At 42.3% G+C, this 28000-nt stretch overlaps 2 protein-coding genes and 1 long non-coding RNA gene across 7 annotated transcripts; 2 read left to right on the top strand and 1 right to left on the bottom strand.

The window, feature by feature from the left end:
* The first annotated feature begins 1 nt into the window (after position 1).
* LOC136433634 (uncharacterized) lies at positions 2 to 2130 on the top strand. The gene is made up of 2 exons (XR_010755647.1): positions 2 to 361; positions 1277 to 2130. It is a non-coding gene; the product is annotated as an uncharacterized lncRNA (long non-coding RNA).
* LOC136433631 (endoplasmic reticulum membrane-associated RNA degradation protein-like) lies at positions 1769 to 11708 on the bottom strand. Of its 2 annotated transcripts, none has more exons than XM_066426035.1 (18): positions 11593 to 11708; positions 10767 to 10987; positions 9100 to 9242; positions 8571 to 8672; positions 8099 to 8188; positions 7848 to 7945; positions 7065 to 7192; positions 6507 to 6621; positions 6213 to 6315; positions 5911 to 5940; positions 5432 to 5500; positions 4681 to 4848; positions 4318 to 4398; positions 4132 to 4196; positions 3817 to 3951; positions 3108 to 3347; positions 2615 to 2734; positions 1769 to 2419 (listed from the first exon to the last, which is right to left on the bottom strand). In XM_066426035.1, exons 2-18 carry the CDS (start codon positions 10966 to 10968, stop codon positions 2257 to 2259), a joined length of 2052 nt encoding a protein of 683 aa, XP_066282132.1. In that variant the 5' UTR covers positions 10969 to 10987; positions 11593 to 11708; the 3' UTR covers positions 1769 to 2256. The 2 variants fall into 2 exon arrangements, with proteins under 2 accessions (XP_066282132.1, XP_066282133.1); XM_066426036.1 differs by lacking the exon at positions 11593 to 11708 and adding an exon at positions 11224 to 11319.
* Positions 11304 to 27540, top strand: LOC136433629 (probable methyltransferase TARBP1). 4 transcript variants are annotated; one of them, XM_066426025.1, is made up of 30 exons: positions 11304 to 12297; positions 12678 to 12778; positions 13186 to 13261; positions 13557 to 13708; positions 14009 to 14064; positions 14318 to 14415; positions 14775 to 15007; positions 15459 to 15551; positions 15943 to 16084; positions 16502 to 16634; positions 16916 to 17054; positions 17578 to 17709; positions 17950 to 18105; positions 18426 to 18622; positions 19091 to 19310; positions 19496 to 19678; positions 19972 to 20195; positions 20615 to 20686; positions 21019 to 21139; positions 21619 to 21729; positions 21976 to 22125; positions 22387 to 22473; positions 22854 to 23038; positions 23314 to 23395; positions 23517 to 23718; positions 25003 to 25188; positions 25645 to 25769; positions 26128 to 26264; positions 27043 to 27181; positions 27252 to 27540. In XM_066426025.1, exons 1-30 carry the CDS (start codon positions 11379 to 11381, stop codon positions 27264 to 27266), a joined length of 4866 nt encoding a protein of 1621 aa, XP_066282122.1. In that variant the 5' UTR covers positions 11304 to 11378; the 3' UTR covers positions 27267 to 27540. The 4 variants fall into 4 exon arrangements, with proteins under 4 accessions (XP_066282122.1, XP_066282123.1, XP_066282125.1 ...); XM_066426026.1 differs by lacking the exon at positions 27252 to 27540 and having other exon boundaries at positions 16922 to 17054; positions 27043 to 27244; XM_066426028.1 differs by lacking the exon at positions 27252 to 27540 and having other exon boundaries at positions 18447 to 18622; positions 27043 to 27244.
* The last annotated feature ends 460 nt before the right edge of the window (positions 27541 to 28000 follow it).

Genomic DNA, 28000 nt, shown 5'->3' with positions numbered 1-28000 from the left:
TACATTTTTCAAATTTTACCGTAACATACGTATCCAAATGTATTAAATATTTCACTACCCCCCTTTACGAAAATGAAGTAGTCTACCCTAAGGGGGAGTTACAAAACCACGCGAAGGGCAGTAACTCTCGCGAGATGTGAAGGTTTGTTTTGGAGGTGTCATCATATCATCAGATGAGGAGGCAGCATCCACTGAGATGAACCAGCTGCCTGTTGGGCCTGCATGTTGAGTGGAAGCGAGGAGTGATTGCCTACAGAAAAAAAAGGTTATGGCTTCAAATGGAGAGGGACGCTTGATTTCAAAAGAAGAGCTAGCAAAGCACAACAAGAAAGAAGACGCTTGGATTGTTATTGATGGAAAGGTGGGAAGAAAATCTTCAGCGCTATATGAAATATTACATCTAGTGACTGGAAGAACTCATTGACCTGGTCACAAATGCTTATTTCGCACTACTTAAACAAAAAAGAACTTGCTGCATTGTCCTATATTGTCGGTTTGTACTTTCTGTGAATGTTACAACCTTCCTATGACTCATCTTTATGTAACATAATTTTCTGTGTTGAATAATGCTCGTAATTGGAAACTAGGACAGCAATTTGCAGCTGACATTTCCCAGACTCATGTGATCTTGCCTGATGTCTATGATATGTATATAATGTGTTTCAAGGAAGCTAGTGAAGATGTCTCTTGTAGGGATTCTTCTTCTTCTTTTTTTTTTTTTTTTCAACCTTTATTTAACCTTCTTCAGGTTTGGTAGCCAACATCAACTTGCCGATGAATCTACTACACTTGATATCGGGTTAGCAGATGATTATTTGGTATGGTAACATGATAACATCATTGGGGGCTTTAGATATGTATTCACCCATGAGACAAAGTTTTTGACATATGAAAAGTTTTGTCCTACAATCTTGGACACTTAGCGTCTGCTCTTTAGTAACTCAGGTCAAAGCAAACAAAAGATACAAAAACGGAAGTTCTGCTGCAGTACCAAGGTCACATATCAGGGGGCCCAAAATCTACCTTGAATTTCAGCTTCACAACACCTACCCACATACCACATATCATTGCAATTCATCCAGAGGTTCTGGAGTAATGCTGTCGACAGTAGTGCAGAAACACAAACACACATACACAGACAGACACACACACAGACACACCCAAAACTATATCTACATTTTTCATGGAGATAATTACTGTATGTACTAAAATGGTGCTGCAGATGCTTTTGCTGATCTTTTCTGGCAACTCTACATTTATTGATTGTGTTTTGCAGGTGTACAACATGACAGACTATGTGGCCAAACACCCAGGTGGAGACGCCATTTTGCGGAATGTTGGAAGTGACTCATCAAACGGGTTCCACTCACAGCCAGCACACTTCACTGTGGGGAATTACATCAAGGATAAACTGAAGAACACTCACTATGTTGGTGAATTCAAGTCATAGGATTTGAGATTTTATTGAACTTTTCATTTGCAACTTTTGCTGTTTGGTTGAATGGCAAGGAAATTTCTGTCCTTATATTCAAGTTAGCTTGTGCAAAATGTGATACATGTGTATGTACATTCAGGGAGGCTACCGGTATATGAGTGCCTAGCTGTTACAGCTTTGTACATTGAATTGTTGTTACAAGTTGTCTTTGATGTCTTGAGATGAATGGACCAAAGGATGAACTGTCTGTGTATTGATGGTGAGCTGACATAATTTTGTGTAAATGTCTTATGTGAACAATGATGCCATACCGTGGTCATGTACATGTATACCTGGCTGACACAGTGAAATTTAACAGATCACAAAATTAATACTGGGCTCTTAACTACACAAAAGGATTTCATTTGCTGACATTTTTGTAACCTTTCAGCTACCTTCCTCAGGGCTTACTGCACACTCCTTGCCTCACTGTGGCATAGCGAATACATAACATTCAATGTTTATTGGCAATTTGGCATGTAAAAATTGCCAGATTGCTTAATACAATGTACTAAACTTAAATGCAGTCCTGCATTCATGGTTGCAATATAGTTACAAAGTGTATATTGTGCCTGTGTACTGTTATTTATGCTCCAAGACATTTGATGGACGATCACAAGAGTGATGAATAAAGATAGCTTTCAGATATCATTGTACATGTTGTGTTGTCATTGCTCATCTTATTGAATAAATAACTGGTAGTAGATACAAAAGATACATACTGTCCAAAAGACTAGGTATATCCTGTTACCTGATTGAACCATACCAAAAGGTATATTTTGTTAAAAAGAAGCAGTGTGTTCTGTTAAGATATTGTCATTATAGTACTCTGTTATCCTATTGATTGTAGCTGATGTGAGGGTGCAACACTCGTCCCACTTGTTTTGATCCATGCTGGTTTTGGACACAAGGTTCTCCACATACTGTAGGATACTCTTCAAAAATCTGCAAAGAAAAATTTATAGGGTTAAACATCTGATATAGTGCCAAGCTAGAGATGAGCACAATATAACTCTTCTTCTTCTAACAATATACTTTAGGTACTGTAGCAAATTAGCCAGAGATGAGCACAATATTCTTCTTTTTACAATACAATATTACTTTAGGCACTGTAGCAATTTACAGCAGGACGTCTCTTACTTTCTCTGTTTTCGCTTTTGGGACGACTCAATTCGTGATCGTGACAGGTCTCCTAGTGTCAGAAGGTGATGGACCGTAACCATGACAACCAGCTGTAGACCATTGAAGACGGTCTGGAGGCTGCAACAAATGACAACAGACATCTTAAGCATGACATCTTCACCTTTTAATGAGGACTATGCTGCTATGTAATATGGTTTATTTACAAAGTTAAAATCCTTCCCACACCATCTGGTGTATATCTCTGCTCTTATAGGCCTTGGGCCACGCAGGTCCCAACAGTAGTGGGCTAGTCCACTGGTAGTGGAGTGTGTTCCAACTCCCATAATGATTAGTGCGCAGCAGAGAAAGCAGTTTGTACCATTTTTTCAGTCTTTGGTATCACCCATCCTGGGTTTGAACCCCCAATGCAAATGTAAGGCAAACACTCTACCCATTGAAAGGCATTAAAGGCTATGTTAAAGTCTTCAACACCTGACAGAGAATGCCTGACCTGTCCAGCATTCTGGCATAGTTCTCCCTTTGTCTGGACCGAAGTTGCCTGTTCCTCCACAGCTCGCACCTCTGTTCAGCTGTCCCCTGGATGTTCTGTGATGCCGTCTGGCTGTTGTCCATGATGTGTCTCAGTAAGGAGACCATCTCCAGCTCACCGCGGGGTCGGTACACTGTCTTCACAGGCTCACACAGACATGCACGCATGGGCGTCTCGTAAACCTGCCAGGAGTTGGGAGTACTGAAGAAGAAAAATTTTATTCATCAATGATTGCCTCTTTATACATGTACAGTGTATAGCACACTCAGATCTGTCCTTGGTGCTGAACACCATCCACACTCAGTGAATATCATCCACACTCAGACCTGTCCTTGTTGCTGAACACCATTCACACTCAGTGAATATCATCCACACCCAGGCCTGTCCTTGGTGCTGAACACCATTCACACTCAGTGAATATCATCCACACCCAGGCCTGTCCTTGGTGCTGAACACCATTCACACTCAGTGACTATCATCCACACTCAGGCCTGTCCTTGGTGCTGAACAGATAACAGTTAAGAGAATGAAAGCTGGATTAACAGTGGTATCTTGGTTGAAGGTGTGGAAATGGGACAACAACAATCACCAAAATAATTTTCCTATGTTCTTTGTATCATGCTTCTTCTCACATCACACTAGAAGATGTAACAAACTCTGCAGTTCCCACCTTAGGTCTGCAAGGGTGGAGTCAGGGTTGTGTGAGGGCAGAACTTTGTACAGAGCCATATTTACTCCAGACACTACCTTCATAGTGTGTGGGTTGTTTGCTGCCTCCTCTGAAGGCTTGGCGTGGTCTCCTTTTCTGTAGGGAATCACATAAAACCATGTTGTATTAAAAATGATTATTGTGATATTCTGCTGCATGTAGTGATCAGAAAAAGTGAAAGGTTGCGCATATACATGTAGGTTGTGAACATGGCCATACATAAGGTTCCAATAGCAAAGCTGGGCGATAAATAAAATTGATGTAATATTGCCTTACAGCTCCCCTGCAGAGGGCCTGGGGACCTGAAGCCAAGTACTCATGGAATCCAAACAGGAGTATACCTGGAAAAGACACAGAAAGAAATTTTTGACTGTGTGTAGACATGAAGAAAAGAATTCAACATAGAAATAATTGTTTGTAAGGGAGTCCAACATGTATGAAAGTGTTTGTAAGTTTTCTCACCCTTTGGACAAGCAGGGCTGTAGGATGAAACAAAGACTTGTACCTCTGAACCACCTGTTCCACATGGACAGCTGTTCCTGACTGTTTGATAGTAGAGAGAAGAATTTTCTTTAGCATGGTCAGAAGCCGGCTGTGCCTTTCATCCCCCTGATTCAAAATTACAAGACGTGCAATGATTGGGACCAAAGAGCAAAGTTTTTTCAGAATGGAAGATTGTATCTGAAGATAAAAATAAGCCAATTCAGTTGTTCATTTTAATGACATCTCACTATTGCTTCAACCATCCTTCAGAAATGCAACTTGTGAGTAGTTGAAATGCAGTGATACACAGGAAATGAAAGAAAAAGACATAGATTAAATTACCAGCACAGATGTGTCAGTTGAGGCATATTTAACACAGAAGGCCAGGCAGACACACAGTACATGGTTGGCCAGGACAGCAGGAATGGTCGTCAGGTCCAGCTCACCGTGGCTGGCGTGATCTCGTACACGGGGGCCCTCCGTATGCACCAAGAGGTCCAACAAAACCTCCTGGAGAAGACAAGACAGATTTTACTGGGTAGAATGCTGGTGTCACCATCAATCTACATTATGCGCCATGTTGGCTTTTACTAATCTCCAAGCAGATGTTGGGGATGCTAAATCATAACATTTTCCTAGCTGCCCTTTTCTGCGTCATTGAGTGGTCAGTTTAGACACCAACATCTGCTTCGAGATTAGACATTAACTTGATCTCCAGCTGATGTCCACCTTACATGTTCTCCGAAGTTTTTCAGCTTTTCTTAGTCACAAAGCATTTTCTGATGATAAAGCATGCATATCTATTTATTCAAAATGCATATTTATCTATTCAAAATATATGTATACTAAATTGTTAGTTATATTGTTGCTAAAAATATAACCAAAGCTATAGAAAAGTGAGAAATTTAAAAAATGTAGCCCTATCATCCTTTAATGATAGGTGAAACGGTGCAAGACATGTTTATGAAAAATAGTCACAGAGGAAGAGACGACCATGACAATTGCATACAGAAAGGAGCCTTCATTGACTGAAGTGCTGCATGACTAGTAATAAAGTTCTTAGTCTGTGGATCAGGAAAGACACCCTCCTCACCATGTAGGAGTCCCCCAGTTCTGATGACATGTGGTTGGTGCTGCCATCCTGCAGGGTGGGGGACAGGATCTAGTGGTGTGGGGGTAGAAACAGTAAAAAGTAAGTTTCAAAGTGATCTCAAATCCAGTTTAATGAAGAGCTAGTCTTCCACTGGTTGTGACAGAAAAGATGGATCATGTGCACAGTATATACAGGTTTCATTTTACCTAGGCAAAATCCTCTAGCCCTTTTCAACAAGCACAATGAACAGTACTAGTGGACCCAACTTAATGTCCTGTTCTGTGGACTGCAACTCTTTCCATGTCAGGTGAGCAACAACAGCTAAGATTCAAACTTCCAACCTTTTGTCCAAAGGCAAATCACTAACAACTGTACTATGCATGCTACTGGAGGTACAAAAGTGGTAACAAAGTTTATGGCACTTCCAAAAACTCTTAAAGCTGAACCATAATGCTTTCAGACAGAAAAATGTCACTCACCTCATCAAATGTGGTGTAAAGGACTGAAGACTGGAAAACAATGAAAGAACATGTGATATATGCATTTACACCTGTTTTTCTCCTTCATGTCTTAATCAATCTAACCTAAGGGCAATGTGAACCACAGAATGTCTGGGATCAAGGGCAAAGAGAGAAAAACCATGATGTCTACATTATATCAAATGTCTGACTGTTTTAAATGTAAAAAATATTATAAACCAACAACATAGGTTCTGTCTGTCAATGCAGTAGCCAGTTGGCTCTCATTTGGACTTGCAGCAGTTTGTTTCTTTTGCTGTTACCTCAGCAGTCAGCATCCGTTGTGGACAGTTGTTCACCACAGCAAAGACTCTCCTCAGCCCATGTTCTAACTGTGGCAGCAGCAGCAGCAGACAGTGGCCATAGCTGGATAACGAATGTGTGACTAAGTAGTGATAAGTAACTACTATTGAAAGTCATGGTTAAGATACTTTATACTCTAACGATAGTGATTAATATGTAATTACACAGCTTGTAAAACCACGTAATGTATTGATGTGTAATGAAGACTCCAGGTATTAATAATGTGGGTGTACCGTATAAGTGAAGGAAACTACCTTTGATCTGAGAATTTTTCCAAAGCTTTCTCCCAATAAGGCACCATTGAAGGCTGGATGAATGCAGTTCTGTGGATGACATCCCTCAGGATGGGCAGATCAGTTACCTGTAGGACTGCACCAAGAAAGAAGGTCACAACTTGGTTTGTCTCCATCATGAAACTGTTGAAATCATGAAAATCATAGGCATCGACTACAGAAAGCCCATAGTCTTTGATGCAGTTTTTACCCATGTAGATCTGAACTTTCTGAACATTCATTATGGTGATTTACGGCTTGGATTTATCCATATCAATATTTGACTCCATCTCCCTATTATGTAAACATACTACTGTACAAACAACTGAGAGTCATAAGTGTTTAAGACAAGTATAGAAAATTGTATCAAATAGTTAGGGATCAAAGGAAAGCAATTTCCTTCTTGTTCACCATCAATAGTTTGTGATTGGAAGATGAAAGCTAGTAACTTTTGTATGGTATCACTGTACATAACCTAAAAAAATATAGCACTACAGTCAAAGAGCCCAAAATCAAATAACATGACAATATCGGGTCCACCTGGAAAGACCTTCTGCAGTTGCTGCAACTGTGGTGAGAGGTCCAGTGGGTTGCGGTGTGAGACCTCGTATAGGAAGGGAGCCTGCATGCCTAATGTTGTCACCACAACCAACAGGAAACTGACAAACCTTTGTAAGAAGAGGTACAACGCTTAGTCACAGCAAAATACAAAATCAAATATGAGTGGCGCCCATCTCCAATTCTATAGCCCTTAGGCCACACACATTTGTGCTGGTAGTGATGTGTGTGTGCAAAATACAAGTGATAGTTGAATTGAATTATAAGTTTAAGAAGGTCTTCAAGGACTCAGCTTTTAGGCTGACCTTTTGGTAACTTCACACTTGGTAACAGATTGAATCTAGCCTGGTATCCAATTCTAGATTCACATTGGTGCTCTGATTGCTCTCCTGTCAAATAGCCTGGCCCATTAATAGAGAATTGATTGCTATTTGAATATTTGCATGAAATATAAGCGAGATGTCTGATTGGCTCTTAGTTGCACAGTCTGAGTTACAACTGTATGGTAATTACTTATAGGGATCAAAAAGGCATTTGGAAGTAGAATCCCTGTTAAGCTGCTTCTTAAAACATTCCATACCAGAACTGATGAATGACCAGGGCCAAATGTTTCAATAGGGATGAGTGCCAGAGTACGGGGAAGCAATCAGCGGAGTGGATTGGAGCCAGAATAGGATGGATACTAGGCTAGGTTGAATCAGGATAGTCATCACTCAGACATGAACGTTCACTGCAATATTAGAGCTAGCTGCACAGCATACTCACATATCTGGTACCTCCCCAGGACTAAGGAATCCGTGCCAGGCAATGTTCCTGAGGTTCAGGCTGGAGGGAGGACCAATCAGGATGTGAAGACAGGACATCTACAGGCAAACGAACAACAACCCAAAACAACTGCATAAATTTCAATCTTAGAAACCAGTGAATTCAAATGTTTTAAAAAAACCATTGTACAAGATTCATAGGCATGTTAAGTTGCAGAAAAGAGATGATACAGAAAGGTTGGAGGACCTTACAGCTGTGCATCCAAAAATCTCTGTCAGCTCCCTGGTAGCCAGCAGGTCCTTCAGCAGGGAGGGGCACTGGGTACCATTCATCAGGAACACCTGGGGATGGGCAAACATCAAGATGTTGTAAGTGAACCAGTTTGGCTCACTGATGAGCTGTGGGACTTTCACATTCAATCTAAAACTGTTTCTCCCATTACTCATCTCTGCTGCATCAATTCCAAATGTTTTCTTAAGCCTGAGTCCTGCATCTGGGAATGAGTTCTAAGAAATGACCAAAAAAATTTTCAACACACGAAAAGTGGACAGGCTACTATTCTACAGTGTAGCTTAAGTAAAAACTTGTCTTTCCATCACTGTGGTCTGACCAAACAACACTGTGGGTTACAGGACCAGATTTATACTTGTATACTGAGGGAAGAAATACATAACCCTTTAAAACTTTCCCCATACTGTAACTTAGTGTAAGATGTGTACGTACATCTCCCAAGGCTCGCTCCAGAGCTGCTGTGGCCTGCAGCAGGCTCAAGGTACGGTCAGTCTGGTCTGATGTACTCAGAAGGTCAAAACACTCTTCAAACAACTGATGAGAAAAACATAATAAAACTGTTTTAGTGCTTTCAGATTGTACACCTGTTTACCTGTGCAGATTTACCACATCTTTTGACTGGTATTTAGAGTCTTAAAATAGATTTATCAAATAATTTATGGATGAAGCTAAGCTACCATGAAATGTGAGCATACAAATCTAAAGTATTAAACATTTGAAGTAGTACAATCAAACCTGCCATAAGTTTATAAGTGACCACTCAAGGGACCTGAAGAAAATGATCCCATTACAGTAGACTGGTGTGGTCATCATAGGCGGGATTCATAATGTTAAGGTCAATGCATAATGGGAATATGATTTAAGAGATACAAGATAATGGCCAAAGTGGTCACTAAGAATATATTTGAATGTAGCTATCAGTATGTCTACCATACTGATATAACCTTACTCATGTATGTACCTGTCCATAGCCTGTCCAGGTGAGATGAGGGCTGTACTTCCTCCTTCTCTCTGCAGGTGACAGCTGTGACAGGTAGGCATGCACAGCCCTGCACACAGGTGCAAGCCTGGACACTGCAGTGTGATAGTCAGGCACATTGGTACCTGTAGAGGGGTTAACACACCGTAGGTTACATTTTTTGTGTGATGTCCATGGTATTAGATAAAGATAATGCAACACGGACAGTCAATGTTTAATGCCAGTGGAAAAGATGCTTAAGAGGTCTACATTGACTTGTATGATGTGGTATAAATCATAAAATATTAGCCATGGATCTATGTTCCAAGAGCAAATATATACTCTGTCTTGCATTGAGTTCCTACAAGTTAATATTGATGAACACCTCCCTTCTCCTCCCACTACATAATCAAGTCTCCACAAACTTGAGATGATTTACAGTATTAAACAAGAGTCTTAGGACCCAAAATCTCCATGAAACTTACCTGTTCCCCCCATTCTATATCGCTCAATGGTATGACCCCCGGCCAGATGTTGGGGGCTCAGGTTCCACACTGACCCACTTTCGCTATCAATAGCTAGTAACAGCTGTTCGTAGTGCTACAATGGCCAAAACTGCAAATATAGATTTCCCCATTACTTAGGCAACTTAAGTCCAATTTGCATAATTTGCACTTCATTGTATACAACCCTCTCTAAGCTACCTGCCAAGTAAATAACATGAAAATCTGTCGCTCCTATCTTCAGTTATTCTCCTTTGAAGATTTTGACAAATACGCCATTACAGTTCCAGTGACACATACCAGAGGGCCCAAAATCGACCTTGACCTTTCTCCTCCCCACACCTACCCACATACCAAATATCATTACAATCCATCCACACGTTCTATAGTTATGCTGATTTTACGCATTCGGTGACACATACATACACACACGGTGACCAATTCATACACACACGCGCACACGCACGCAAACACACTAACTTAACATGATTTGCACTTCAGTGTGTACATCTCTGTCCAACCTACCTGCGTACCAAATAACATGAAAATCTGTTGTTCCTCTCTTCAGTTATACCCCTTTAGAACATTTTTACAAATAGGCCATTGCAGTTCCAGGGACACAAACCAGGGGGCCCAAAATCGACCTTGACCATTCTCCTCCCAGCGCATATCCACATACCAAATATCATTACAATCCATCTACACGTTCTACAGTTATGCTGACTTTAAGCATCCGACGACACCCATGCAAACGATTTACCTTCTTACTTATGCAAATTCGGTCTCATTTGCATAGTTTGCACTTAAGTGTGTACAACTTGGTCTAACCTACCTGTGTACCAAAGAACATGACGATCTGTCGATCCACTCTTCAGTTCTTCTACATTGAAGATTTTAACAAATACGCCATTGCAGTTCCAGTCACACATGCCAGGGGGCCCAAAATCAACCTTGACCTTCCTCCTCCTAACACCCACCCACATACCAAAAATCATTACAATCCATGTACAGGTTCTACAGTTATGGTGACTTTAAGTGTCCGGTGACACAAACATACACACAAACACCAAACGCAAGCAAAACAGTATATCCATGAAAAAGCCTTTTTTCATGGAGATAATTAGGCTAGTGAAATTGCTGATGAAATATAAAGACCATGCCAAGCACCTTCAGATGAGGCCTGATGAAGAGTTCTTTCCACTGCTTCCCATCGCAGTGTTCCTTCATCTGTCATGTACAAATGCCAATCTGAATGTTCATCGCTAGCATCAGTGTCCTGTAGCCCCACTTCACACACCAGTCTCTGGACGTTAACAGACAGAGAACTGTCCTGCTCAAGTTGTCCGAGCTGCTCTGAGGTGGTCGACATTTGATGGCTCCTTTCCTCTCTGCGTAGAAGGATTATAGTTGATTAATATGAGAGACTTACTTGGAGATTAATTAGTAACGTTATTGTTTGAGAGAATGAAGTTAATTTTGTGTCTCATAACGTCATCCATTACAAAGTAGTAACGTTATAGGGAAGAGTACTGGTGACATTGTTGGATAGAATTCAGCAGAACTCAGCATTTAGATATGGATAAACAAGAAACCATGAATCATCATCATACACAACATGAGTTACCATTTCAGTGTTGTGACACCTGTGATCGCTAGTTGTATTTCTAGACAAATCCGCTTGGTGCGCTGTAGCACAGCACAACATTTCGTAACCTTTGACCGGAGCATGGATGTGTGAATCTGTCACGCGGTTTGGAGTCTTTCGACAATTTTGCAGCCATGGATAGTATATTGCTGAAGTTGCTGCAGCGTGAATCAGCGGTTTCACCTGTTCAACTTATCCAGAATCTACTTAAGGAGCCAAGTTGTAGTCTAGATGACCGCATAGAGGCCCTAAACTCGCTGTGCAGTGTGTTGGAATCCGACGCGCCAGGATGCCAGCATGATCAGATCCTAACGGTTTGTGAAGAGGTTATAAACACTATCTGCATACCTTCATTGAAAGCCGTGAACACATCAAGAGTTGGCAAAACGAAGGATTCTTCCCAGCCACAGAGACTTCACGCCGCATGCGAACTGCTGATCAGATGCCTGGGCCTGTCTGGATCACATTCGACGGAACTCATAGATTCTGTAGCCCTGCTCATCGACGCCTCCTTGCGGACTTACTGTGAAGAGCAACGACTCGGTTATGACAGTGACCACAAGGATGTCTTGGATGTGAAAACTGCAGTTGAGGTAATGAATTACCTTCTGAAACATGAGTCAAATCTGTCCACCCATCACGAATTCGAGACGCAACTTTTCCCCAGGGTTCTCGACACCTTAGAACACAGTCGGTTTTACACGGAGGGAACTTCAAGCAGGGTTGTCGGAATTCTTCTTCCAAAGTTTCTCTCCAATGCCGACAGATACCAAGAGCGAATATCTGCCATCTGGGACTTGTTACTGAGGCTAAAGACTGGAGGACATGATGCAGTGGAAAAGGCGTTCCTCCTCCTCTGCGGATTGGCTGACCACTTCTTCGGTGGGACCTGCAGTTTTGATGTCACCAGTCAGGGGGAGTTTTGGGCGCTGCTGCAGGTGGGACTGTTGACTGGCACCAACGCTGTGACTCGGAAGAGGGCCATGTACCTGCTGAAGAGGGCAATAGACACCATCAGCAGATGTGACAGGACCGTTACCTGTGCTGATGCAAGTAAGATGAAACACCTGTACATTCATCACACCTGGTTATATTAGAGCGCAGACCTTTCAATAATTTTCTGACAGTTACACACAAACCTCCCTTCTAAGGGAAGTATCTGTATCTGTGTCTATATAGATGGTATAACTGCCCTTCAGCTTAACACACCAGCTTTGCAGCTGGTTAAGTAATGGTAGCATAACTAATTTTTGAGATATACTATTGATTCAACTAAGGATGTAGGATTGATATTTGACAAATTGGTTTTATTGACCAGACCATGCATTTTATATGTTTGATTAAGATGTCCCTTTTGGTGAAATTTTAGACAGCTTTAGACAGGCTTGTTGCTTAATTTGTTGTGGATTTTAACACTTCCCTCCTAACCCCAGATGTAGGCCTGTTGTTCTGGTGGAGTCCAGCTCATGCTGCACAGCTGATGCCAGTCTGGCAAGACTACATCCTCATCATAGAGACACTAGAAGAGAACCAGGTAGGGTCCAAGTTCTAACTGTTTTATATGAGACAATAACTTTAATGGGTCAAATGACAGTTACTCAAGCAATTTTATCCAGTTGCTTGAGTTGTTTGCGAAACTGTCATTTGGCATTTCTTATTACCTGGATGTCTAACCTTCATCAGGGAAACTTTGCTGACTCTTTCTCAAGATGATCTCAGAATTCTCTGGTTATCTTGGGACTTGCCTTCATCTTATAAAGGATTGCAAATCTATAGATCTGTATGTGTCATATATGTATTAATGGATGGATTTAGGTAGCATGTTGGACATATAGTCGCTTTTAAACATGTAAAGGATCTACACACTTTTGCATGTGTGAGTAGCCCGCTAATCTTGAGTACCTGGATAGAAAATACAAATGGTACATCTTCCTTTCCCAGGTCCATGTGGTGAAACCTGTGCTGCCTCGGATGAAGACCCTCATCACTGCCATGGCAACAGTCCTCCCAGATCCAGGTGTGCACATGGGAAAAATATGGGTGGTGTACATGAAGGATGTATTAGTACTGATGAGAAACAGCCAATAGCTAAAGATGCCTGTTTATGTAACTCAACCGGATGTTTGTAAAAGTGCATGGCGCTCTAGCATGTGCAGTTGAAAGAGTCCTCCTTACAGAATGTAATGCAGAGGAGAACATAGAGTAAAAGAGTAGAAGCAGGACAGAGTTTGTGACACTTTGGATGCTACAGAGGATGTTGATTTTGGGGCTTCAAGTTTTGTCTTACTGATAACTGCACACACTGCCCCCAGGCTGTCTGTTGCTGCACCCCTCCTGGCTCTATACAGTCTACAGGAAAGCTTTTACTCACGACAACAAGAACATCCACCGCTGGGCGCTACTGGACATTCTCCAACTGGACCTGGCTGCCTCTCCACACATCATCACTATGGGCTTCACACAGGTAGGGCATGTACTCTGATACTAGGTCAGGTCCTCGGCTACCCTGTATAATGGTGTGTTTGTGTGTGAGTGTGTGTAGATGGGGGATACGATGACTAGCAGCTGACAAGAGACAATGGAAAACAATGACAGCCCCCCTGTACATCTAATGGGCTAATCTACTGGAGACCATGATGATGATGATAAGATTCCTTTACGCTGACAAGAGATAGAAGTAGCTTCATTCAAATGTTGATTATTTGATGTGAATGTTCCTGTCATTCTAAAGCTGTTGACTTGGTCCATTTTCTCTGCTGTGTAGTTCATCTTGGGACCCGTCATGAGCAAACTGTTACAGGACACCTCCCTATATAACAGGTAGGAGAAATCTTCAATCAAAAAAAAGTGATCACTGCCCTTCAAGAATTGACCTTTGTTTAAATTTACTTCAATTACCTGTGATTTCGAAGTTTCCATGATGTTCTAGGAAGTTATCAGATATAACATGTACCAAATTTAGCCTGGATCTGTTCAGGCTGCATGTATCACTTGCTTGAGACCAAGACACTATGGATCTTGAAGGGCATCATGACTTGTCTGACTCTGTTTATGTGAACCTTTGTCTCCATAGGTTAGAAGGAGAGAAGCTTGGATCCTGCCCTGTGATTGGTCAGGCTATCCTGCCCTTTTTAACCAAGTGTCTGGACATGCTGGGGTCAGCAGAAAAAGGTCAGTTCTAGCTTCAGCAGAGTGATGGCTGACATGCTGAGAACAGTAACCTAAGGACAAATTGTTAGGATAGGTCAATATTGATTATGGTTTTCAATGTTCTACTCATTACTTGGTTTGGTGTGTTGTTATCATCTGTAATATGTATTCAGGACTACTATTGACATCTGAGTTGCACCCTTATCATTTTTTTATGCTGAGGCACTTGTGTATTTGTGAGGTAAAATTGAAAGTGACACCAGTTGAGTGTGACAGGCCATTTGAAATCATACGTTTGACATTTGAGTCAGCTTGTACACCATATTGTCTAGCAATACAACATGTACAACGTACAATTCTTTGTTTCTATGCCACCCCAGTCCAGTTCATGCAAGACATGATCACCGCGGTGTGCCGCGAGCCGTGCGGGGCCGTCCCGCTGTTGTACGTTACCCAGGCTCTGGCGTCCATCCCTCCCGTCCCTACCTGGGGGGACGCCACCCTGGCGCAGATCCGACAGGTCGTGATGACACACGTCATGACCAATAACATCACTCTACGTGGGGCCATCCAGTGTCACTTTGCCCAGGCTATCTGTAACATGGCAGATGTGGTTAGTATGTTGTTTGAATAGTACAGCTATGAATAGTTTCATCAGGCTGGTAAATCACTAGGTAACAATGTACTTTGTACACAACCAATGAGTTGCTACCTAGCCTTAGTACATTTTGCAGTATCAAACTCGTGTATAACCAGTATGTTGTACACTGAAGAAGGCATCAACTATATTTGAAAGTCCAAGATTGTGAAAGGTAGGGGTAAGGCAGACTAAGGCTTCAATCTTAATTGAGATAAATTTTTCGTTACTTTGGAGAAAATGCACAAAAAGGGCAAAAATAGTAAATACATGTAATTCCTTACCCTTTGGTCGTGTAGTTGCTGACAAATCCTGCATTCTGACAATGAACATAATAAACAACTTCTGGATTAGGCCAAAATAAAATAACAGTTACAGACTGAGTGTAAAATAAGTGTTACCTTCATTCTTGTTCCTGGTCCTACAGGAGAAGGTGAGCCTGCAGCAGCTGGCTGGCACCCTGGCCTGTCTGGAGAGGGAGGATGGCTGCATGGTCAGGGGGACGGGTCTCTGGGAACAGGTCAGTACATGGACTTATAATGAACTAGATGGTCAGATTATTCTTGGACTATCACAGAGTGGAACATATCGCCACAAAGTACTGTATAGGAGCATCCTCAATAGATAGCTTTAAATAATGCTAGATGTGCAAAGGTTAGATGTGACAGGTTGTTCAGTGTAATATAACCAGCTACATCTGTGCCTCATGCCTGTGAAACTGGTGTGTTATGCTGATGGTCAGACATACTCAGTCTGGCTATGCAGATACAGATACTTAGATATCTTTTTACACAATTCTGATTAAAGGACTGTTAAAGTGTTCAAGCCCTTTCAGTTGTCTTCAATATAGTTGCTTGACAATCCCGAGAATAAATGGTGCTGAGAAACATACATGTATGATCTTTCCCCAGGTGAGCAGGTGGCTGACTGAACATGGTGACCATCTCCTGGACCTGAGCTCCACACAGACAGTTGACCCTGCTCCAGAGGCACACCTGAGAAGGTTTCTACAGGCAGGTGTGCAGGCCGCCATCCAGGTGTCACCTGAGGAAGGTGAGTCCATATGTGTCTGGTAAAGTTTGACATCATTTTTTTTGTTATGACGTTATTACCTTTAAAAGGAGATGATTGAAACTCTCCAAAATTGCTCCAGAATAAAATGTCACTGACAGGAGATAGCACACTTTTCCAGCATACTAAGACTTGACACCTTTTCTTAATGATCTATCAAAGATACTTCTCTTCTAAAAACCTGTCGGTTGTGTCTTTCAAACTTTTTGATGGCTCCATGTTTCCAAGTTGCTCTTTGAAAGTTTATTGCACTATAGGTATGCATAGCTAACTGAAGGTATGCACTAGCATGCACTAGCACGCATATCTAACAGATCTCCATCAAAAGTAGGCAAGTCCTCATAAAACCCAGCTTGCAATTGTATAAAATGTGGTTCAATTTCCCATTTCCCTCTGCAGCTACTGGCAATGACCTACCAGGAAGGAGTGAGGCACACAGTATAGCCATGCTGCTGCTGCTAGCTGTGGATGGACAGCACAGTGTTAGACAGCTAGCAGGTACAGAGGAACAGCAAGAGACAGCACTGCACAGGTAGGAAGTTGCTGGGATGTCCTTGATTTGTTTGTAGCCTTGGGCATCAGTAAAAACAGCTTACAGGGATCTTTTATGTCTGCTTTGTCCAGTAAAATATTCATCGGTACTTTGACATTGTCTTTCTCAGATTTAATTTTGAGGTGCACATAATTGTTTGCTTTGAAAGCTAACAGTTTGAAACTGATACAGCAGAACTGATAGTACCAAAGTCACATGGTAAATTTTAAATTGCCCCTCAAGATTGATGTACATGTGTACTAATCTCCCACCTGTTGTAGTGACAGTCCAGCAGGTGTTCTGTCGCTGGAGCCCCTGCTGTCATCTGTGGCGCAGGTGTTGAACTCTGCCCGCACCCACCCGTACCTGCCACCTGCCAAGGCCGACAGGTGTCTCCACATCCTGTCCTGTCTCATGGAGGTAATTACCTTTGCCAAGAAGGTTATTTTTTAATGCCATTTGTTGTTTGGTGGTTGTGTGTGAGTGTGGGCAGCATAACTCAAGAAGTTGTTGATGGACCTGTACGACATTTGGTATGTGGGAAGGTGTTGGCAAAATGAAGGACAAGTTCAATTATGGACCTCCTAGTTAACCTCTTAATCAGTTTCATAGCTCTTGAGCGACACGGACCACTACAGAAGTGGGTTAGTCCACTGGTAGTAGAGTGTGTTCAAGTCCTGTACTCCTTCTTCAGTACAGACTGTTTTATAAGTCCTAGACATGTTTTCATCCTTGGTTTCTTGAATATCTCTAAATAGCTCTTGAGATCACTTGTGCTTACTGTACATTACTTCTCAGTCTGTGTATGATAATTGCATGTTGTCTTTATACACAGGATTTTTGTCTGTTAACTTTGTGAGAAACAGATTAGAAATCTTTATTCCAACTGTGTCATTTCTGCAGTATGGCAATTTTTACAAACACCATCATTTCATGTTAAAAGGAACATGGCACCTCAGAGATGGCCAGAGGGTGTTGTGCTAGCACCACCCAGCAGCTAAGCCAGGTACTGCAGTCATGTTTGGAGGAAACACTGGCATTTCTTGTGCAGAAACTCACAGCAGAGATTACCAAAGTAAGTCAGCAAGATTAAACCTGTCTTACATGTTTGTAGTAGTAAACTGTGGTTTTGGTATTAATGATACTTTTGGTTTGATCCTACTGGAGTAATCTAACAAATGTGACTCTTTATTAATTGTCTTCAGTGCTTGTGCAATGGATGGACTAAAGGTGTGCTTAAAACATGGCAACATGTTCCTTTTAGTAGAAATTCCTATGACAATGATTTGATGGATTTTGACCACTATTTTCCCAGATGGCAGACATAGGGAGAGTAAGCATGTACACACAGCTCCTCAAGCAGTTCAGCGCTTTCTACCCTGGTGGGAATCTTGCAACAAATCTGGTGCTAGGGTCCCTCCAGACGCTGGTAGAAAGGAGTATCAAGATCCTTGACTCCCAAGATAGTCAGGTAAGAGGGAAATGCTTCTTCGTACTTAAAGGAAACTTAAAATTATCAAATTAAGAGATATTGACGCACTTAAATGAGAATGTAATATCATAGTAAGTCACATTGTCAAGTGTTGCAGAATATCACATGCTGTATAATTCATTTGGTTGCATGAATGGTCAGTGGCTGAAATATTGGTAATGGTCTTAATCAATGACACATTGGATGACCTTCCTTCTCTGAAGTGTGACATTCCTCTGGCACAATCCATCTGAGGAAAGAATGGCATCAAAATTGTATGATGATCTTTGACGACTGTGACTGCACCACTGCTTTCACAGGTGGTTTGCCTTTCCCATCAGGTATCTGTAGTCCAGTCCCAGCTGAGTTGCCTGGCTGCCATGCGGTCCCTGTCCTGTGTGTGTGAGATAGTCCAGACTGGACCTGCTGCCTACCGGGGGCTGGGGGAGGTGCTGGTGGGGGCTGGCAGGGTGCTCAGACTACAAGATGGCTTCGGGAAACCTGCCGATGCTGATAGGTTTGTTGTTGTTCACCTTGTATTACCTAGTGGCACACGGATCAGCAAGTTTCCTTGCTGTTTCTGTAGCAGGGTTTATTTTTACATGCAAGGGTTGCTAGCCCCTCCCCTTTGATAGATTTGTATCCTTGAAAAAATTGCCCAATGGGCCAGCCCTGCGATTCCACTAAACGACCCTTTACTATCCAGCAATAACGTACAGAATCTGCTTCGCCCCCACAGCCAGGTGTATACTGGATATTGGGGGATGGCTGGATGTTTTGGAAAAGAAAGAAAAAAAATATATCTTCATTCCGTACAATGTACAAAAATCTGTATTGTGTAATTTTTAGAATCTCCCTTTGGCATAACACACCAGTGTTGCAGACACGCTAGTTATATTACATACTACTATTAGATACTAATATAGGAGAACCTGTGTGCATGACTATTTGGGTTCAATGTGATTTTTTTCTATTCCCCTCCCAGTGAGCATGTGAGTCGGGAGGACTGGGGCAGGGCAGTGTGCCTCTACGTGGAGAGCCAGTGGACTGTGGTCGATTTCCTGCTGTGGTTGCCTGGCCACCGGGTCTGCCACGCCTTAGGGAGTCCAGCAGAACTGCTGACACGAGCCATGGACAACACCGAGGTGGCCACGGGCATGGCTGCCATACAGCTTATGAGGACTATGGAGAGGCTAATTCCACTGGTACGTCTTTGCCGTTTCTCATGTCATTCCCCCTAGCTGTAGAAAATGTATCGTTTTGTAATCACTGTGAAAGCTTCAATCTAGTTGCTTGCTGAAGATCCATCCCCAATTCTGCCTGCACTAAACTGTTTAAATAGGTGATATTGTAAGACCTGACCATTTATTTACACACCTACTTCTCACAGGTGCACGAGGCAGGAGAGTCCATGTGTGTGGCGGCAATAGACTGTGCCTGGAAACTGGTGCAGGATTTCTACAGGGACACGGATCACTTCTGGCCCGTGATGTACAGTTTTGTGGGCATCACGTTCCACCCCGCCCTCATGGCAGCTCCAGCTAAGTCCACTGTCCTCCTCAGGCAGCATCAGGTGAGGAGAACATTTGAGTTCTGCTCAGAATGAATATTTTGTTCCTGCTGACATGAAATGTACATTTTACTATCTAGGCGACTTAAGTAATGGGGTATCAATTATAGAAAAACTGTGAGAGTGTAACAGGTTTCCAGGGTAGAACACAATCCCCAGGACACATAGGAAACAAGTAAAGCACTTTATTCTCAGCAATTTCATTTCCATGTTGAAGAACAGACTCTATTGTCGGAGGCATTCTTGTAAGTTGAGTTTGAAACCAACCAACCAGGTTTTATCTCTTAACTTCTCAGCACGCTGATGAGCTGTTTGCCATGGGCGAGCGTATCCGAGGGGTGACCAACATCCTGCTGAGGCACTGCTGCGGGTACTGGGCAGAAGGCTGCAGCTCCGACCTGCAGACAGATGCAGCTGAGTCAGCCTCAGCTCTAGCTGTACGAATTTCCAGTGCTACGGCACACATGGACATGATCCTGGAGGCTGCCACATTTGGGCCCCACTTTAAGAGAAATCTCAGGTATGTTCAGTGTGCTTTGGGAAAAAGGTATCAGAATGTCACCTTTGCAGATGACTGACCCACATAGAAACTGTGCACTGGCTTGGATAGATGTAAGAAAGACGTCTACTAACATGATTCTGCCAGGTCACATACATGTAAATGCCACCCTAGAAATGGCATCTAGAGAGATCTCCAGTCACTGCAATGCTCCCCAGTGCAATACACTGTTAACGAAATGGTGTGGGGTACCAGGGGTGTGTGTGCTACACTAGAGATCTGTCAAGCACAGTAGCAGTTATGTTGATGAAGGTTAGACAGTAGCAGGTGTATACAGATAAATGTAGACGGTGGTTAGAACAATTTTCTGAATTGTATTCAGGTTGGAAACATACTGCATATACAAACTCAAACTCCATGTTTGTTTGATTGATTTTCAGGACAGAGCTGGACACTATTGCTTATGTGAAACAGCTTGGGAACAAATGCAGTGTGAATGAGGCATACAAAAGGTGAGAACTTCTGCAGCAGCAATCTGTAACTTGTACAGAGTCTTGGGCTCAATATCTTTGTTTATTATATTTTTCAGTAATGTTTGAAAATGCAATTCTAAGCCTAGTATCTGATTTTAAGCAGTTCTACTGTGTAAGCCATTAAGTTTTAAGCAGTTTAACCTGCCACCCTGTTCCATGTTGTGAGAAATAAATAAACCTTTCTTATTATCTGTACACTAGTGCTTAAGATCTTTTGCTTGTTAATATGATATTTCTCATTTGAAGTATGGCTTAAAGATCACAAGTGAAAGGTTTTTACGCAGCTGATTATGTCCTATTTACTGTTGAAGTGATGAGCGGGATGACAAGCAGGTTCGTGCCTGTATTGTGAACTTCCTGGTCAGTATCAGCAGGCACCAGGAGCAGTGGACACCCTTCCTTGAGCTGCTTTTCACCAGACTTGTGGAGAAGGTAAAGATTGAAAGATTTCTTTCCCTTTCACATGGCACACCCTAATGTGTGTAGTTATGATTTTCCTGATTTTTAATTGAGAGCAGGGCTCTCTACAGCATTTGTAGTCCCCAATCAGAAACTTGCTGTTCAGGGCAAAAATTCAATCACTCTGTCGCTCTTGGACAAAAATTGAAACTGCACATAAAATTTTCATCAGGTTTTCAGCAGTACCACAAAACGTACGTAAAATCTAAAATTTAAAAAATCGAAAAAGTTCCATGTATTCGGTCCAGAGTAAATATGCCAGCATGTCTTACTATAAATCTTGAATTGTTTTATTTTCAATTTTTTTGCTGTGAACCTCTCTACAGTGAAATCATAACCCCGGGAATATGCCTTAACTTTCCTTTGTATTGCTACTGTAATACAGAATTGTTTCAGCCGCTTACTTAATGAATTTATAGTGTTTCCATTCCCCTAACTGTCTCTGCCCACAGGACCAAGAGATGACCCAGAAGGTTCACAGGTACCACCTGAATGCCTACCCTCACCGCTACAAGAACAGGGTTTGGCAAGTGGTGCTCATCATCATGCCTTACATCTCAGAGGTAGGCTGCCGTCGGGTATTCAACAGATTAAATTTGTGTCATAGATTTTGTAGGCTGTCTATGTAGTAGGTGACTCTAGGCCTCACCATGCATATTGTGCCCTTTGTTTGTTCCCAGAGCACAAGGCTTGATGCAATCTCTGTAGCATATTTTGAATAAGTTCTTATCAATGTACCACTTGGACACTTGAAGATATGGCCAAGGTCACTGTTGGCTGATCCATGTGTTATCTCTCCCCCCCCTCAGACGTTGGCAGGTCAGTACGTGGACCACCTGTTCAACACCCTTGCTGCAGAGAACCAGATCTCTGTGCGGTACATGGTGGAGTGGTGCCTGCTCCTGCTGCTACACAAGTACCCCAGCCTGCAGCAGCACCTGTGGGACGGACTCAGACACGTGAGTGGGATGCTTTTCTTAAAGATTCACTGTTCCTGAACTTGAGAACATACGAAACCACTAACTGTAAATCTTGACATGACATGTTTTCACATTGCCTTTCCACTGTGAAGTTATGGCACCACAAAGATGTGGTTTTTTGCTGCAGTATTGTTTCCACCGCAAATTTAAAACACCGTAAAGACCTTCTTTCGTGAGATTAAATCCCCGCCCAAATTACTGAATTTACCGTTCTTTGTCAATGATATTCTTCCCTATTAGGATTCAGACAAGAGGATTGGAATCATGGCATCCCAGATGGAGATCACAGCTCACTTAGGCCTTCTGTTGGAGGACAAAGATGAACAGGTAACAAAGATATTATTGGTCTTTTCAGAAAGCTAATTTACTTTTGTGAAATTGAGTTCTATCATTGAAGGTTTGTGTTAGAGCTGTCTCCAGGGTCTGTCCTGTCTGGGGATGGAAATTTCACCCCATCCGTCCAAAAATCTCAACTGTATGACATGACATTGATGAAAATGCATTTTTTAAAGCTCAAAATGACAAACATAACAACAAAAATTGACAACATTGGCTGCCAAACAATGAGTGGGACAGAAATAAAATTGGAGTAGTCCTGTATTGTGTTTTCTTGGAATTATTTCAATCCCACCCTTGAATCATTGGTATTGTGCCAGAATTCATAGCTTTAAAGAACATGAATATCAATCTGAGGTTATTTTTTCCAGGAGGCATTCTTTGACAAGGCTTTCCCTGCTGTGATGCCCTGGGCGCTGGTGCCTCACTTCGCAGTGAGAGTGTTTGCCCTGTCAGCTCTGCAGTGGATGTGGCGTTACTGCCAGGAGCAGGGATTCACTGGTCTGATGGAGAAACACTCCCTACTCAGGCCATGTCTGGATGCCAAGGAAAACATGTGGGTATTATCTGGGTTTGTGTGAACCTTGGAAATTTCTACAACTTTCATGAAGGGAAGCATGAGGTTTGAGATTTGTACAATTGAAGTCTAGTAATGATGATATACAATTGTTTCTTATCATTTGCATATTGAATGTGTACGTTCATGTAAATTTTTGTAAAAGGTTGGGAGATAGATACAAACCTATCATGTATCTGTATGCTTGTCATTTTTTTCGTACAAAATACCAAACAAACAAACAAACAAACATGTCTCCATGTCTATCTTTATAGCACAGCCAATAAGGTCTGGAAGAAGTTGACTGAAAACTGGTACATCTACAACTTTAGGCCTCGGCAGGATTACAGCGTAGAGGTTTGTTTCTTCTTCAGCCACTTGCTTTATTTCCGATGTGAAACTCTTGATGTTATTGTTTGAATCAAAGCAAATGAGGCGATATCTACTGATGCAACATCTTAATGTATTTTCCATGTAGACCATATTCCACTCACTCCCCTACCTGTCTGGAATCACTGATGCAGAGTGGATTTCTCCCAACTTATTCCTCCAATCGCCTCCTGCAATATGGCAAGACGAAAGGTCCAAGCCCCTTCCCCTGTGGAACCCCCGTGATGACCTACGGAAGTGTGTGTACTCCCTGTGGAAGATCAAAGGTCCAGGAATATGGAACAGGCTAGGTCAGCACTGTTCTGGTCTCCAATTTACTAGTTTTTTTATTACTATGTAGTCCAGTGGGGCTGTGTAATGTAGCTTTTATCATTAGCCCAACATATATGTTGAGTTTACGATGTTATACGTAATTGTACAGTTTTTAAAGTTTTTAATGGCGTGTTGTCTGTTTGAAACAATGCAATTCAGTCTGGGGCTGCAATGTTCTTTCAATTTCAATAAACCATTCATTCATTCAGTCCCACCAGCACCCTAAATCCCCGCCAGTGAGAGATAGTCTAAACACAGGCTACTTCTATCATACGCATGGACCCAAACAGATCCTTATTAGAGAACTTCATTGACATGTTAACATTAAATGTACTGCAGAAAAAAGCTGTTTGCTAGATTGTACAAAATGCAGCCTATCAGTCCTTCAAGAAGACTTTGTTGACGGGACAAGCTGTTTTACAGACTGACAGAAAAGTGAAATCAATTCTGCTGTACCATCCAATTTATTTTACACAATGAAGCGTGATGCAGTGTTGTGAGTCATTTGTTTTACCTCAAGCATTTGCAGTCATAGAACTGACAAAAGAAGTGTTAGTGACAGTTAAAACCATATGTGCTTGACAGATTTTAATGAATACTAATGAGGTTGACATGTGAAAGTTCATAAGGCAGGAAGAAAACCCTTACATTCTAGTGACAGCTGCAAGTGGCATTTTGTTGTTCATAATTGGTTGTTTTGCTGAGGTGTGATAGTTGTGATAAACAATTCCACCTGTGCTACACTCGGCTTTTTCAACCATTTATAATGACATTTATGGTTACAGTATTCTACTATTGAGTAGAAGATGATGAATTTATGATATTAGAGTCTGATTTTAGAGATAGCATAACAAATAGTTTGCTACTATTAGTTCTAATGATAAAGGTTTTGATGAGTAACTACTAGTTCAACAGATGGAAAGCAGTAGAGAAATCCTATGATTTGTTTCTTCCTTTGAAATTCCTCATCACATCAACATTAACATAAACGTTAACCTATTGTAATTATTTTCAATACATGGATGATAATGCTATGCTTATTCCAGCTGACAACCATGTTTTTATATTTTGCTACACCTATTTTTTTATCTAATGAGCATCAAGGTTTCTAAACAGTGTATATAGAATATCTTGGCTGACATAGCCGAAAAAGAACAATTTGCTTTTGAAAATGTGATTTGATAGTAAACTTTTGGGAATATCTATTGCCTTGAACTGCTCAGTTGATATGGCTCATCACAAACATCATGTTTCCTGTATAGATAACAAGCAGGAGGAGAGCCAGGCTGAGCCCCCTGCAGAGGGGAATGTGCAGAAGAAAATCATCACATGGAGACACACGTTGGAGGAACCCCACCTCAACATGGCCGACATGCACATCAAGGTCGTGCGCAAAGGTCACCTGGTTGTGGTGGCCTCACTCATCGACAAGCCTACAAACCTGGGAGGTAAATCTGTTATAGCGGTGGATTGTTGTTGGGGCTGCAGGTTTGGGCTATGTTGTTTTATTCAAGACCTTTACATAGAAGATATATGATGCATAATGGTGGTAAGATAGTGTAAACAAGTGTTTATGCTATGAGGCATGTTCTGAAAGGAGTACTAGTAGTCAAGTTGTGTGTGTGTGATTATGTGTGTGTCTGTGCTTTTTTTCCCCGATGGCCTCGAAAAATCAGCCAGGAACAGTCTCTAGATGCAACTAAATGTACCTCAGTCAGTTACTGTATGAATAACTTTATAGAATAACTTTATTGATGAATGCATAAGGACTTTGAAAATGACAGTTACCTTGAATATGTGGAAAATCATGGTTCCAACTTAAGCTTTTCCTTTTCAATGTTTCTATCCTTCCTACAGTGTAACACAGCAAGGGTTTGTTATGATGATTATGACCCATGTTTTAGGTCTGTGTCGAACCTGTGAGATCTTTGGAGTGTCGACTCTGGTGCTGGGCAGCATGAAGTATGTGGAGGACAAGACATTCCAGCAGCTGAGTGTGTCTTCACAGGGCTGGGTCAACATACAGGAGGTGGGTTTTATAAGATTAACCAAATGTACAGCATTGGTGCTGGTAAAACTGTAGTTGTGCAGGTGTTTCTGATATCCGCCTGCACGTCTTTAGAATAGGTCAAGGCAGATGGGTGGAGCCTTTGCCATATAGATGCACATGTGGAAGACTTCTCAATGAAAGAGATGTTAACTTGCAGCTTTAATCATTAATGTGTTCAGGTGGTTTACCTTAAAAACAAAACCACAGTGATTTACACAATATTTGTGTCTTTGTAGTGGTAAAGCAGGTATGGACTGATTGCACTGTTTTGCACATTGTATTTCACATGTAAGTCCACATAATTAGATGCATTATGCAAACTCCACCCGTTCTTCAGGTGCGACCAGGTGAGCTGCCTGAGTATGTGGAGGAGATGAGGAGGCAGGGCTACTTCCTGATTGGTGTGGAGCAGACAGCAGACAGCAGGAACCTGACAGAGTTCACCTTCCCTGACAAGTCTCTTCTCCTGCTGGGGTAGGTAGTTAATCATTTCCTCATGCACTGTTTTGGGTGTGTCTGTGTCTGTGTCTGTGTATTCTGTAAGGTGTTTCTGGATATTTGTAGTCAGGATAACTCAAGAAGCTTTGGATGGATTGTAGTAATATTCAGTATGTGGGAATATGTTGTTAAGACAAGGGTCAAGGTTGATTTGTGGCTCCCTGGTGTATGACCTCGTTATGTATGAGCTCCTGGCCAATTTCTTTGTGTACAGTATAGACATATATCCATACAGTATTTCCAAATGCATCAGTTGTAACAAATTGATGTATTTCATCTCTTGTCACTTAATCGTAAATTTTATTTTATTCTTTCCCCATGCCAACCATAGATCAATGTGTTTCTGTTTATTTCACCAGAGATTACTTTTACTGTAAGTTAGCATTATTGATGCTGTTGAAGTAGTTGATAACAATTGGCTTTACAATAGACAGATAGCAAAAACTGAACAACTTCTACCTCTTGTTTAACTCCTTATTGTGTATCTATTTTCTCAGATTTAAGTAGCCTGTGTTACACAATCTCTCACTGCCAGGAGCTATTTAGTCGGGGCGGGCCGCTAAGAGCATTAAACTTAGTCAGGCTATTATTACTTAACCATCAAACACCCGAACAGGGTTATTTTTGACCCCATTCAGTCATTTTAGTTGCAAAAATAGGTTCAGGTGTTTGAAAGTAGCAGTGAAAACTAAACAAAATTGTGTTGAGGCAAGATGATATATATATATGTATAAATGTCGTGCCTTATATACAGGAATGAGAAGGAGGGCATCCCAGTGGAGCTGATACATCAGCTGGACGTGTGTGTGGAGATCCCCCAGCAGGGCATCTGCAGATCCCTCAACGTGCACGTCAGCGGGGCACTGCTCATCTGGGAGTACACCAGGCAGCAGGTCATCAAAGACTAGAGCTGTGGTGGGGGGGGGGGGGGCACTGCTCATCTGGGAGTACACCAGGCAGCAGGTCATCAAAGACTAGAGCTGTGGTGGGGAGGGGGGCACTGCTCATCTGGGAGTACACCAGGCAGCAGGTCATCAAAGACTAGAGCTGTGGTGGGGAGGGGGGCACTGCTCATCTGGGAGTACACCAGGCAGCAGGTCATCAAAGACTAGAGCTGTGGTGGGGAGGGGGGCACTGCTCATCTGGGAGTACACCAGGCAGCAGGTCATCAAAGACTAGAGCTGTGGTGGGGAGGGGGGCACTGCTCATCTGGGAGCACACCAGGCAGCAGGTCATCAAAGACTAGAGCTGTGGTGGGGAGGGGGGCACTGCTCATCTGGGAGTACACCAGGTCATCAAAGACTAGAGCTGTGGTGGGGAGGGGGGCACTGCTCATCTGGGAGTACACCAGGTCATCAAAGACTAGAGCTGTGGTGGGGAGGGGGGCACTGCTCATCTGGGAGTACACCAGGTCATCAAAGACTAGAGCTGTGGTGGGGAGGGGGGCACTGCTTATCTGGGAGTACACCAGGCAGCAGGTCATCAAAGACTAGAGCTCTGGTGGGGAGGGGGGGCACTGCTCATCTGGGAGTACACCAGGCAGCAGGTCATCAAAGACTAGAGCTCTGGTGGGGAGGGGGGGTTGCCATACTTATATGGGAGTAAGGGGATAGTCCTATATTCCCACATTCATTTGGGTTGGGGTTAGGGTTAGGGGGTGTCAGAACATAGGGGGGTTGGAACATAGGGGTGTAACCTGGAGTACACCAGGC

The sequence above is a fragment of the Branchiostoma lanceolatum genome, chromosome 4 (assembly GCF_035083965.1).
Source record: "Branchiostoma lanceolatum isolate klBraLanc5 chromosome 4, klBraLanc5.hap2, whole genome shotgun sequence".
NCBI classification, from domain to species: domain Eukaryota; kingdom Metazoa; phylum Chordata; class Leptocardii; order Amphioxiformes; family Branchiostomatidae; genus Branchiostoma; species Branchiostoma lanceolatum.
Note: the sequence above shows the minus strand (reverse complement) of the source record. Positions and strands in the feature narration are given on the sequence as shown.

Bases quoted from the DNA above. Each gene is read 5' to 3' on its own strand.
- LOC136433631 (XM_066426035.1), bottom strand. From the start codon at position 10,968: ATGTCGACCACCTCAGAGCAGCTCGGACAACTTGAGCAGGACAGTTCT. The intron at 5,501-5,910 runs GTGAGTGACATT...CCACACCACTAG, and splicing joins TTTACACCACATTTGATGAG to ATCCTGTCCCCCACCCTGCA. The intron at 2,735-3,107 runs GTCAGGCATTCT...CATTTGTTGCAG, and splicing joins TATGCCAGAATGCTGGACAG to CCTCCAGACCGTCTTCAATG.
- LOC136433629 (XM_066426025.1), top strand. From the start codon at position 11,379: ATGGATAGTATATTGCTGAAGTTGCTGCAGCGTGAATCAGCGGTTTCA. The intron at 19,679-19,971 runs GTGAGGAGAACA...TTAACTTCTCAG, and splicing joins TCCTCCTCAGGCAGCATCAG to CACGCTGATGAGCTGTTTGC. The intron at 23,039-23,313 runs GTGGGTATTATC...CTATCTTTATAG, and splicing joins CTGGATGCCAAGGAAAACAT to CACAGCCAATAAGGTCTGGA.